Source organism: Nipponia nippon, unplaced genomic scaffold, assembly GCF_047370975.1.
Source record: "Nipponia nippon isolate SJK-2023a ecotype South Korea unplaced genomic scaffold, ASM4737097v1 scaffold_3, whole genome shotgun sequence".
In the NCBI taxonomy this organism is placed as follows: domain Eukaryota; kingdom Metazoa; phylum Chordata; class Aves; order Pelecaniformes; family Threskiornithidae; genus Nipponia; species Nipponia nippon.
The window spans coordinates 72399333-72412079 of NW_028262347.1; the positions used below are offsets into that span (position 1 = coordinate 72399333).

Sequence of the window (12747 nt, forward strand, 5' to 3'; positions counted from 1 at the left end):
CTTGTGATAAGAAAGGCATAGTATTACATAAGATACCTCACACGAAGAAGATTAGCATCACATATTCTTTGCAAAAGTAAATATTATCAAATGAAATTACTTTCTTTGTGATTTACCATGCTGATTTCAGGTACTGGGTTTTTTGCATTATATACTTCTTTGGGTATAAATATTATTTAAAGTGTTAAAAACAGAAGACGTGAGTTTGTTTTAAAGCATGTGGGTTATATCTAAATAACACATCTGCATTATGTACTTATACTATTCTTAGTCCAATATCTGCTTGTATGCTTTTTAATCACTGACCCAGGTTTAAATTTCGTCAGTGCACCATTCCTGCTCTCTTTCCTACATTTTGGGGCCAGAGAGTTCAGAGGGGGTTATTGCAGTTCAGCCACCCTTGCCTCACGTAGTGGCGTAGCCTTGCTGCTGTGCCAGCTGGCAGCTCCGTGCTCTCAGGTGTGCTCGTAGCATAACTGCGGCTGGGACCTTGCTGCTTGCATGGAGGCTGGGGGTAGAAAAGCCACAGTCTGCAGCAGGCACAAGTTACAACTGTCAGTTGATTGACATGGATGCTAGGCAGTAAAGGCGGTTCCTCCCCTTCTCTTCCTTCCCCTCTAGGGCTGGAGGGCTCAAGTCAAAACATTTCCTCCTTGAGTGGCAGCAGCTGATAGTTGTTAAATTTTGGCAATTTCTTCCAAATTGTGGGAGCTGCTGTGATCTAGCAACACCTGCAGTTCAGGGGAACGAGACAGTGCAAAGTGAGTGTTTTGTGCTGATGAGGGTGAAGCCTCAGCCGGCAGGCTCCCTGCCACTTGAAGGTCCTCCCAAGAACAACGCTGCAGGGGAGTAGCACTCTGAATTAAAAAGTCACCAGCAAAAGTAGAACTGTGATTGTGACGCATCACTCTGTTTCAATCACTGAATATTTATATGTGTTATCAGAAAATTTTAAATGAGTAACTTTATGTTCTAAGCTAGGAGACAATTGCGTTTACTGTATTGTTATTTTATCCCTATGGAACAGTTGTTTGTCTTATGTTTAACTTGTCCCTGTATAGCTGAAATCCTACTTATGACTATATAAAGACTTATGTGAAGTGAATTATTGGTGATCGTCTATGAACTGGTAACACTCTTACTGCTCTAGTTGTTAAATTCAAAACCATTACCAACCCAGTACAAACATTTTCCATCTATTTCCAGAATATTCAAGAATATTCTTGAATACTTATTATTCTTTTTGTTTGCTTATATATATATATATGCATGTGTATACACATACTTTGTTATATGTTGTAATGAAATATTGATAAGCATTTTCACTGGGCTGATATAATCGATATACCGGATTTATATACTTGAGTTGGAAAATCAAAAAAATATTGCCTAATAATTTTCCTTATCTCTCTTCTACAGTCATAATGAACGAAAAGTAACCTGCAAGCATCCAGTAACAGGACAGCCATCACAGGACAACTGTATTTTTGTTGTGAATGAACAGTAAGTGGCATCTGTTTCAGTCTATAAAATACGTGTTTTAAAACTTGTTAATACTGAAGTAAGATTCAGGGTTTGCTGATTGCAGTATTTAATTTCTTATTTCCAAGTCAGGTTAGCACGTATAATGTTTTACTTATTTAAATTATTTGAAGTAAAATATTTAATACTACTTTTTAAGACAAAAACCATAGCCCAAATTTGCTATATGCTAGAAATGCACCATGTTTATGCACTGTGTGAATTTCCAGTTGTCACTTGAGTTATTCTGTAGTGTCAGCAAATGACCTATATATTATATAATAATCCAATAAACTTCCAAAAAGGAATAAGTTTTTTTTAATCACTTAGGGACAATCATGTGCCTTTAATCTATCATGTTTTGCCTGATAGTTTCCCTTCCATCGGTTATTTTCTTGGGCAGTTGAGACAATTTCTGAATCAGTGGATAATAACTTGGTTTTGCTATCTTTGTATTAGCTTTGTAGAATACACAATAATATGAGAAGGTATGCATGGAAGTCATACCTAACCTCAAGATTTCATATGTGGCTGGGTATTGAGTGTCCTACTTACCACCATTTCTGCAACACGTTATATGGTGGCTAAAGTGAAAACCGTCAGGACTGCAATATGTGAAATTTCATAACCATGCATGTTCTCACTGAAGTAGGACAAAGCCATATGGGGTCTTTGGACAGCATTTCTTCCCATTTCCATCTCATGTTCATACCTGTCTTTTTCCCTTCCATCAACACCTTAAGCTAATAGAGCAATCCTATTTTAAAACGACGTCTTAAAATTCATCTATAAGAGATTTAAGTTTAAAACACAATGAAGTGTGAATTGCTTTCAAATTGGAAAAGTAGGACACGGGCTGTATTAGGCTACATCTAGGGGTGCTTTTTAATAGCACTCTGCACACACAGCATGTTCTAGTGCTATTACATATTCTATTTTCAGGACTGCTGCAGCAATGACATCTGAAGAAAAGAAGGAGCGACCAGTAAGCATGATATGTGAAGCAACTAACTATAATCTGACATCAGATTATGCTGCTCATCCAATGAGCCCTGTGGGCAGAGTAAGTCTTTATGTCCAAATTAAATTAAAATTAAAATTGTTCAGTTATTCCACAAGGTACTAGACAGTGCTATATATTAGTATTCCATTGAAAAAGAGAAACAAAGCACGTACCTTTTTGAGGGCACTTGGCTTCTTTCATGTTTAATTTGGAAACTGAGGTGTCTGAAACAAATTATCACTGAAGCTGTAATTTTTTTTCAAGTATCTCAGATCTTATGACTTGCACATACTTAAATTGTTTACAGAATCTGACCTTTCTAATCAGTGTGAACTAGCAAAATCTTGAGTGACTGATCAGACATCTGGGTAAGCATTGTTATAGAAATTGCTCAATCCCGTACAACTGACTCTATTTCTCCAGGTAAAACAGAGAGAATTGTAACTATGTGTAAGAAGTAATTACAAGGGAGATGGAACGTGACCCTGTGGTAAAATTAAAGGGCAGATGACACGATTTGTTGTCATTGGACCAGAAGTAGAAGTCCTGGTTTCTTAGGAAAATTCCTGGGAAAAGTCCTGGAGATTTCTACATCACCTTAATTTGTGTCCCGTTTCCTCCATTCACCCAGCTTCTCACAAGGTTAAGGTAAATGCCCAGGTGTTTATCAAGGTGATAGTTCAATTATATGAACTTTACATTTATTGGATAAAGCTGATGAGGCTATGGCGTGCATTTTTTTCCATTTTCTGGACAGCTTTCTTGAAAGTGCACTTGCTACAAAATTTAAAATTTCCTTAAGTTTGCTAGGACACCAAGATAACAACTTTGATCAATGATGACAGACAAGAGCTCTGTAATCTTTTCTACCCAGCAGTTAACATTTAAACAAGTAAAAAAAAAAAAGCACCATACTTTTGCTAGTCATTGAAAACTTCAACCCTGAGAAGTGCTTTTTGGTAGATTAATCCAGCCCGTAAGAGAAAAATAAACTTCGGAATGTGTTCTAACTGAGCAAATTCCTTAATTTCAGAAGCTTGGATTGAAATAATTTATTTTCCATGTGGTAGGAAACATTGTAAGGTTTCTTTAAGTGCATTTTGGAAACCTTTTTTTGTTGCTTTAAATGTCTCATTAGACAGGCAGAATCCTTGACCTACATTAGAAAACTATTATTTAATGAGAAAAGTGTCTTTATCTGTGTTGCTGGGGGGAAAAAAAAAAGAGGAGTCACAGATGAATTATAAACAGTAACAAAATCCATAATTACAACTTTCATATGATCATGTTTAAGTCCATGCAGGAAAGCCAATTTAAAACAAAACAAAACAACCCCACCAACAACAACCAGAAAAACCCAAACCCCAAACCAGCTAAGCCCTAAACCAACCAAGCAAGCAAAAAACCCAAGATAACTTATTGTTAGAGCTGTAATAGTGATGTAGATTTCAATAGTTACAACAGAACTAGCCAGGAAGTGCTCCCAGGTTAAACGTAGGAAATTAATTACAATTTAGGAGCATGTGTTTTACAAACGTATTTGTCACACACCACTTTCAAAAGAGAAGTTTAATGCCCTTTATGCTGATTGTTTCATAGTGTTCTGGAAGGAAATTGAGATTGCTGTGGCCCAGTTATTGTAATTTCTTTACTTTTATTGATTAATGACACTTTAACTTCCTGTGGAAGTTGTTATATTTTGAAGAAATAGACTTTTCTACTTTTCATTCCTCCTGTCTGTTCCAGTTATTTAAGTGCACTTAATATTAATATGCTTAATGTGACTGTATGTGCAATTACTGTACATCAGTTTTCAGACGTAAATTTGTCTGAATTGCTGCAACACCATTTTAAAAGTTGTGGTTTTGGGAGATGGATGCTTGCAAACTAGAACCACAGATAACATTAGTCAGCATTTTCTGGTGGTTATTTAAGGCTAATGAGTTGAATTGTTTTTAAAGATAACTATATAGAAATCGCCCACTGGTTGTATGTGGATACAACAACTAACTTTCTTCTATGTTTTTATTGTTCATATTTCCCAGCATTAGAAGCTGAAATTCTTAGCTGCCTTATCAGCCTTTGGATATAATATGTACAGGCTCTGTGTATTGCTGCACAATAAAAGAGAAGTAAAATATGGGTGAGGAAAGTAAATTACAGAGCAGAAGAATGCTTCATGTGGTTGCCACACCTGTATTTTAGGTGTTTCTGTTTTCAGAGATAATTCATGAACACACCTAATATTGGAAGGTAATGAGGAATGGAAGGAAGTTTGTGGTACAATAGAGTTTCAGACAGTTGAGGGGCATAGAAAGAAGTTCTCCCTTTCATTAATGTTAATTGATCCCAAATAGGCATGGAACTTGGATAAGTCTCTATTTTGTGGCAGAAGGACTCATTGGAGTCTAATGCTGCTGCTATCTAGAGGCTAATATGAGGTGAGGCAAAAATCAATCTCTCCACAGTAAAAGTCTTATTTCTAATCCTCCTTTCCCACTATATGTATGATGCTGGACAAATAACACCCTACTGCTCTGTTAAGTACTGCTTCTTCCCTATTAGCTTGAAGTGTATTTCTAAACTTGAAGCTACTAGCACAGATGTCTGACTGTGAAAAAGATCTACATAAGCTTGAGATTGCTACAGAGGTATATATTTCCACCTCTCTTTTTAAAATGAAGTTGTTTTTGTAGTTGTCTTCCTTTTTATGTTTGTTTTTTTTTTTTTTTCCCCTGATGTTAAAATCACTACCTAGACAAATATATATGATTATATGTCCTGAAATGCATTCAGGGGATCAGCTTTTTTAGTGTGTAAAATCAGTCATATTACCAGTCACCCTCCACAGTTCATCTCCCCTGCTCTTCATTGCTGTCCTGATTATCAGCAGAATAACACTAACAATTTTCTTGCAGTAAGTGGAATAGAGTGTTAGCCCAGGACAGCTGCTGCAGAGCTCCCGTGTTTCCATTACAGCTAGGACGCATCAAATTGTTTAAAAACATTCATCAGTTTGTTTATAGATATTTCGTACAGTGCTTAAGCCAGTCCAGCTTTAAATGGCTAGTTCAGGTATAGCCATGCATGTCTTCTCAGGATTCAGGTTAGCTAGAAATTTTGGAGTAATAGTCATGAGATACAGTAGCAGACAGCATAGTGAAGAGGAGCAATGTGAAGGGCAGTATTGGTGCTCATGACCAAACATCTGTACTGTGTTTTCATGATTTATATTCACACTAGTCCAGCAGTGTCCCTTGTGCATCTTACATTGTAGTCTTATCCAAAATAAATCCAATTTGCTCTACTATGCAAACCAAAGCACAGTAAGAGTGAGCTTTGGGGAGATTTACTTCAAGAGCAACCTCCTGGTCCAAGTTAAAATGCTGAGGCAGAAACCCACTCAGCTCATGGAAGACTGCAACATTTGGAAGGCACTGAAATTGCCTACAAAATCCAGAAGGCAGCATCATGTTGGTTTGTGGTTTGGAAGATAATGTAAGCCTTGAAGACTGGAAACATATTTTTAAATGGAAGTTGAAAGTAACAAAGATTTAGGTTTCCGTTCTTTGAGTTCACATGCAGAAAATTTCCTTATCAGCAAGGTTCTCAACCCATGTTTTTCAAATATAGATGCAATAAGTTTAGTGTTAATTAAGTACTTTTGTGCTAGTTCTGAAACTGGGGAAGAGGCCTCGCAGAAATTCTGTCCCCTCTACCAGCTAAGCAGAGAGAAGAGCAGCTTGCAGTGTGATGAAGTGTGCAGCCCCAACTACTGACTGATCTGTTGCCCAGAGTTCAAAACCCTGCCAGTGTTTGTTTTCTTCAGGTTTGGGAAAGAGTGAATATCCCTGGCTGGACTTCCTGGCTTCTTTCTCAGTACCAGAGCTGTACAGGGTCCCTCCCATAGGTTCTGTTTTCAGAGGCATCACAGTTGCTGGGACCATTCCTGAGAACGGGTCAGATGGTACCAGATGTGACTATAAGTTTGCCAGCTCTGTTACCTTCTACACCTTCCAGCAAGTGATTAGTAGTTGGACCCTTCATTCACTATTCTCCTTTTCTCTTTGCTTTCTCCAGAAGCTGGAGCCATGCAATGTGTCCTGTATTTTTAGTGCTGTGGGGTAAAAAGTATTTGAACCTTTCAGTTCTTATTTTTTTTTCCTTTCTCCCTGTTGCCCCAGTCTGAGATATTAGATGTGTGGGTGAGAGAACGTGGGATGGTCAGGGATCCCAGACATAACAAGAGGAGAAGGTGATCTAAAAAGTTTGAGAACTCATAATTAGTTTATATATACACCTATGATATTTCAATATCCTAAAATACTCACTGTCTCGAGGCTCAGAATTCGTTGTGAAGAGTTATTCTCTTTATGCAGTGTGTGGTAAAATAATCACGAGTCATCTAAAGCGTTCTCCGTATTAACTAAAATTAGAAAGCACTTGTGATGCTCTGTTTAATTAATGGAACTTTATAATCACAGTTGGTAACATGTATAATTAACCCATTAAAACTTTGTGAAATTGGAGTCAATATGGTTTGTTATCAAACCTCTCTAAGAGGTATCTCTCTATTTTATCTGAATTTGTTAGTAGACTTGACATTAGTGTAGTACTTGTGGTTGGTTGTGTTTTCAGAAGCATCCTTAATGTGCTAGTCATTGTCCAAGCATAGGAAGTCTGGAACACTCTTGAGAGGTTTTGAACCTTTAATACCTAATATTAGAGCAGGTATGTGTGTTATAAATTACTTCTGATCAAAATCTTGGCACAGGTCTTGTGTGATATGCCAATATAGCAGCCATGTAGGTTAACTGAGATAGATGTAGAGTTAATTTTATACTGTGCTCTGGATTGTTACATGTTCTCTCTATATCCCTTTTTTACAGCAGGATGTCATCATTCTCTTGCCTTCTTACAAACCTCTGCCCATTTTGCACTGGTGGAATTTTTCAGATGAAAATGTGAAAGATTTTTACTTTTATTTTTAATTAGGTTTCCAATTGCTTGCTCTATCTTGCTTTCCAAACAGAGTTGAGTCAAATTTCCATATCTCTAAGGGAAATTAAAAGCACTGTTTGTTTTTATATTCCCTTCTGATTCTTTCAAAAAAAAGAAATACAAAATGACCTTGTTTCATTGTGTTGTAGGCTTAAGACAAACACACATAGTTCTTGTAATGTTATTCTTTTTGGCTAAGCTATGTTCTATTCTTCAGTTAATGGCATCGTTGACAAAAGCTGCACATCATTTTAAATTGCAATTTTCAGTTTATGATTTGTAACCTACTGTGGAATTCTCTCTGAAGCATGTATAAAACCCAACTCAGTTCTGTGATGCGTGTTGAGAGAATTTCCATGGAGAAACCCCATACCCTAATTTGCAACAAAAACCGATTGTTAGTCTTCCTCCTTTAGGAACTTTGTATAACTTTATGATTAGTCTCAATAGTAGAGATGGGGAAGCTGAAGCAGAGGATTATATTGTCTCCGTTCAAATGGTGGATTTGGAGCAGAGCCATAAACACAGCTTAAAAAAACCTAATTTGAACTCTGCTTCTTTTGCGGAGTAGGATACTTTGCTATACCACATCGTGTGGTCTGTGAGGCACCAATTCTTGCAGAATTTAAAACACAAGTAAACGTTCAACTCAGTTGCAGAACAAACTTTCTAAATGTAGGCTGAAAAGAATGAAGTGTGAATTGGCAAAGCACTGCACGTTTCTTTATGCCTTTTCCAATTTCTTTCCGTTACTCAAGTAGAAGAAGAATAAGATCTAAAAAGGGTTATTTATGCTACTTCTCGTAATCATCTGTGATCATTGCATAGCTGTAGGGATGTAAAAGGTTTAAACAACAGCAGATATAAGCACTAGAGTTTATGGGCAAAAGATTCAAAGTAGGCCTTAGTGCAAGCAGGTAAAATAATGAATATTCGAACCAGCCAAGAGATCATAGAGCAAAGGGCTCTTGAGGGGGGAAGAAAGAATTTTAAAAAGTTAATATATGTTAGGAAAGGGGGAGACTCAATGAGAAGCCTTTGAATTATATCTTGTTGAAAACTGAACAAGTTTTTATTTGTTAGGCCAGTGTTGGAAGCAGGAAAGACTAGAGTTTTCTTGCCCAGGTGATGCAATTTTTCATAATTAATGATAGTTCTGCTAATTTTACTTCTCTTTCTCCAGCTTGGTAGGCTTTCTTACATACCTTATAAGAAGATCAGATATGTATTTGGTTGTTTTTTCTTGTTAAAAAAAGTAAAAAAATTAAGTACTTGTCTTGGGATTTGTCTTTACATTTTCTGCAGAGGAAAAAAAAAATAATGCTGAAGCCAGCAGAACCATCATAATAATTATCTATCTAAAAAAGGAATACAGTTTGTATTCTGCAGTCCCCCAGAGGAACATGTATAAGAAAAAGATCTTAAAGAAAAGAAAATGTGTTATGATTTTTCAACAGATAATAATGTCATGTTTTCTTTAACCTGTTCAATTCAATTTAGACATCACGCTCTTCAAAGAAAGTTCATAATTTCGGAAAGAGATCAAACTCAATAAAGAGAAATCCTAATGCACCAGTTGTCAGACGTGGCTGGCTCTACAAACAGGTACTCTTCCCCTTTTCACCCCCTTCTTTTTTTTTTGGCAAGGTGTATAATGTACAAAAGACAATCATTTGCATAAAATACAATGATAGCAATACCAGAGTGAAGCTATAAACCATGAGGAACTGACACATGGTGTTCTAATTAATTAGCTACTTATTGGATCAAAAAATTGAACAGCAAAACTGATTACACCATATTAGGAATATATTTTATAAATCCACCAAGAACCCTGTAAAAACCTGTCATTTAAACTCATCTGAGGCAAATGTGTATATGTAATTTTGGATCTGTAGTGTCATTTAGTGTCCCTACTCCGATAGACTGGTATGACCCACATAGCTTTCTGGATGCTGTTGATGATGATGATGGTGCATACCATTAGACAGGGTTTATGTGTAAAATGATTTAAATGCTGTGTTGCTTGTTTTTTGTAAGAAAAGGAGTTGCTGTATGTTTCCATGTTGTAGTAGTAATTGAAAGCCAATTTAGTCAAGAGTTTTACCGACAGATTGCTATCTTCAGAAGCTTACAGTGAACGCTTGTGCAGGCTTCTTTTTGATAGTAAGATAACTTTCTTAACATGTTTGTGTAATCACAGAGAACAGCAAGTTTTGTTTGACTCAGGGTGTGCTGTTTCATTGCATGTAATGCCATTCTTCTGTCACTTTTCTACTAATTTTTAAGTTGAGAGTCAACTCTTTTTTTGGAAGGTGTTTACTGTGAACATAACTGTTACCATATTAGGACATAATCACAATCAAGAGGGAACAATAATTAGTAAATCCACTGATACAAAAAGGACGTACTTTAAAGTAGGAAAGAATTTAAAATATGAGAACCACACAATCGTTTTGTGTGCCTCTCTGCTATGTCTGAAGAAGGCCGGAAGATCATTCCTAGCATGTCTCATTGCTGGCAGAATTTTATAGGTGGTCATGTAGAAACCTGTTGGTGTTTTTGAGTGATGGAATAAATGTGGCGTTGCATAACAGCCTCTTCAGAAAGTCTGTCTGAGGGTTTGTGATAATCCTTTATACTGAAGAAGTTTGGGTATTTTCACATCATACAGTTGATTATTATGGTCAGTGTCCTTTGGGCCAGGGGTCTGGCATCCTAATCCGCTACTGTGTCAGTGACCTTGTCAGTGAGGTAAGGAAGGCAGTCTCCCCTCCTTGTGTCTGCCTTTCCAGCTGTGAAATAGGAGCTGACTGCTATGGACAGTGCTTCCAGACTTCATTAGTGTTTGTTAAACCACTTTGAAGTCCTCAGGAGGACAGTGCTATAAAGTGTTTAGTTATTTGATTTATGAAAATGTTTGTGGCAAAGGATTTTTTAACTTTTTCTGAATAATATTTCCTAGCTAATGCGTGCTTTACCCTTTCTTCTGCCTCCTTCAGCTCATTTCCCCCACCCCAAAAAAGAGTAGAGCTTGAAATATGAGGCTAAAAATTATGTTGACTTTTCTCAAACAAACCCCAAAACAACCCCAAAACGAAACCAACCCCACCCCACAGTTTTTCATTATAGAATCCCTTCTCTTGATTGTCACAAAACCTTTATACTACAAGAATATTGATAATTCACGTGTACCTTTCTTCTTGGAACAAATTAACATATTTATTAAATCTGATTCTACTAGGATGTGCATGCTGCAATGCTCTGGCTTATTTACACTGCAGTAGTGGTGGCAGTCTTTCATTCTGAGTTGTGCAGTGTAAATTAGTTATAAGCATAAAAGAAAATGAAATTACTTTAGGAATAAACTTTATTTGGGAAAGAAATTTTATTTGGCAAAGAAATATGAGTGGTAGTAGAAGACGAAGTTCAGTGAGAGTTTCTTCAGAAAACAGAGGATGTACCCCAAATATTACCTTTATCTTTTCCTTTTTTAAAAAAAAGTATACATTTTTTTCAGTTAACAGTCGGTTGTAGTCTCTAGCATGCGAAAATAATGGGCTCTCATTTCATTGATTCTTGAATCATGTTGACTTCAGGCTTCCTGGGTTCTGATCTTTGTTTGCAGTGTCGAGTCTGTGATGAGAAGTCAAAGATACTTAAATTATCTTTGCCAAGAAAATGAACTGCTAGCACACCACCACATTTATGTGGTACCTGGTTTCCTTTATGAACTGTTACTATTAACAGTCTGAAAGTTCTTACTTGATCACTTTGATTAATACAGGATAGTACTGGAATGAAGTTGTGGAAGAAACGGTGGTTTGTGCTCTCGGACCTGTGTCTCTTCTACTACAGAGGTAAGTTCCACTCAGGAAAGCTTTGTTTGCTAATTTTACTGGAAGCAGATAAATTTTGACACTCAAATGTAAGAAAAATGAAGCTGCTACTTAACTTAATGGGTGAATTTTTTTTTCTCCCTTGTTTCTTAATTAACAATTTCACATAATTGCTTCCTGCCTATAAGGTACGCTCAAAGAGCAAACCCATTCACAGCCACCTCTTTTATTAAATTCTGGATTGCAGTTTTCTCACTGCTTCTGTTGTTAGGAACCAAATATGCCAGGTTAAATCTGATTTTTCATGCAAATGAAGTATCTGAAATGGGGATAGGAAAGAGGGGTAGTGCAGGGGAGCTGAAACTCTGCCTTTGGAATGATAAAGAGGGTTATATATGCCTTTTGGGAATCTAATCAGTGTTCATGAATACGTATAAAGTGAAATGTTGTCCAATTCCATATGAGTAGAAGTCTCTGCTGTATTTGGAAGAAAGAAATCTGTTAGCAACCTTATGTAGCTACATGAGATTTATTTTACATGGGAAAAATTAGCTGCTTATAATTCTAGTCTGGAGATATGCATGTTAGAAAACCGATTCCTTCACCATTACACATTATTAATTGTAGTGCTCCTGAGGGGATAAACAAATGGGACTTGTGCATACGGAAACATATTCAATCCTGAAATAAGGTGTACAACCATAAAAGTTTAAAGGAGGCCAAGAGCAAAGAGGATTGTAAAGCATGCCAAAATAGAGGAAAATGAACAGTTAGGGCCATCTGCAGCCTTGTGAAGGGTAAGAAAGGGTTTCAGCTTAGAATAAGACTTTAGAATTGGTAGAAGTGGTGTTGATGCTGGTGATGCTGAAAGCAGTGACAGATGAATTTAAATGCTGCTCTGTTAAAGTGCAGCATGATTCTATTCTAATCAAGAAAAATCAGGTCATGAAACACAAAAGCTTTGTAACTGTTTTAGTTAACAAATTCTGAATTATTGAAATATAATCATTAGACTTTGTTTCTTTACCCCAAGAAGTGTATATAGTTGGATAAACCACTGCTGAGTCAAAATTAGGCTATGATTTCAGTCATGGAGGCATCGATTGTAATACAATTACACTGCATTTAGTTAAGTGGTCATTATATACTCTGTGCTTTCTTGTAGGGTTTTCTTATTTTCTTATTTTAAGCAAGTCTTCAGGCTCTCTCTTCCAAAGGTTCTAAAGAAAGTGCTGCTTTTAGCTGCCTTAAGAACAGATTAAATTGACTTAAAGCACTGCACATGAAGTATCTCAAAATAAAACAAGAAAGGCAATAAGCAAAACCAACAACAAATAAAATAAATCCAAACAGCTCTATAATCTTATTTTTTTTTCTACATGT

The 12747-nt window shown here is 36.5% G+C and overlaps 1 protein-coding gene across 10 annotated transcripts in view; it reads left to right on the forward strand.

Annotated features, from left to right (window-relative positions):
• PLEKHA5 (pleckstrin homology domain containing A5) overlaps positions 1-12747 on the forward strand; it is a 173778-nt gene that overhangs the window by 104304 nt on the left and 56727 nt on the right. For all 10 annotated transcript variants that reach the window (XM_087765098.1, XM_087765100.1, XM_087765105.1 and 7 more), the window contains exons 4-7: positions 1420-1503; positions 2464-2584; positions 9026-9130; positions 11313-11385. In XM_087765098.1, coding sequence (XP_087621224.1) covers positions 1420-1503; positions 2464-2584; positions 9026-9130; positions 11313-11385 — 383 coding nt within the window. The remainder of the gene's footprint in view (positions 1-1419; positions 1504-2463; positions 2585-9025; positions 9131-11312; positions 11386-12747) is intronic.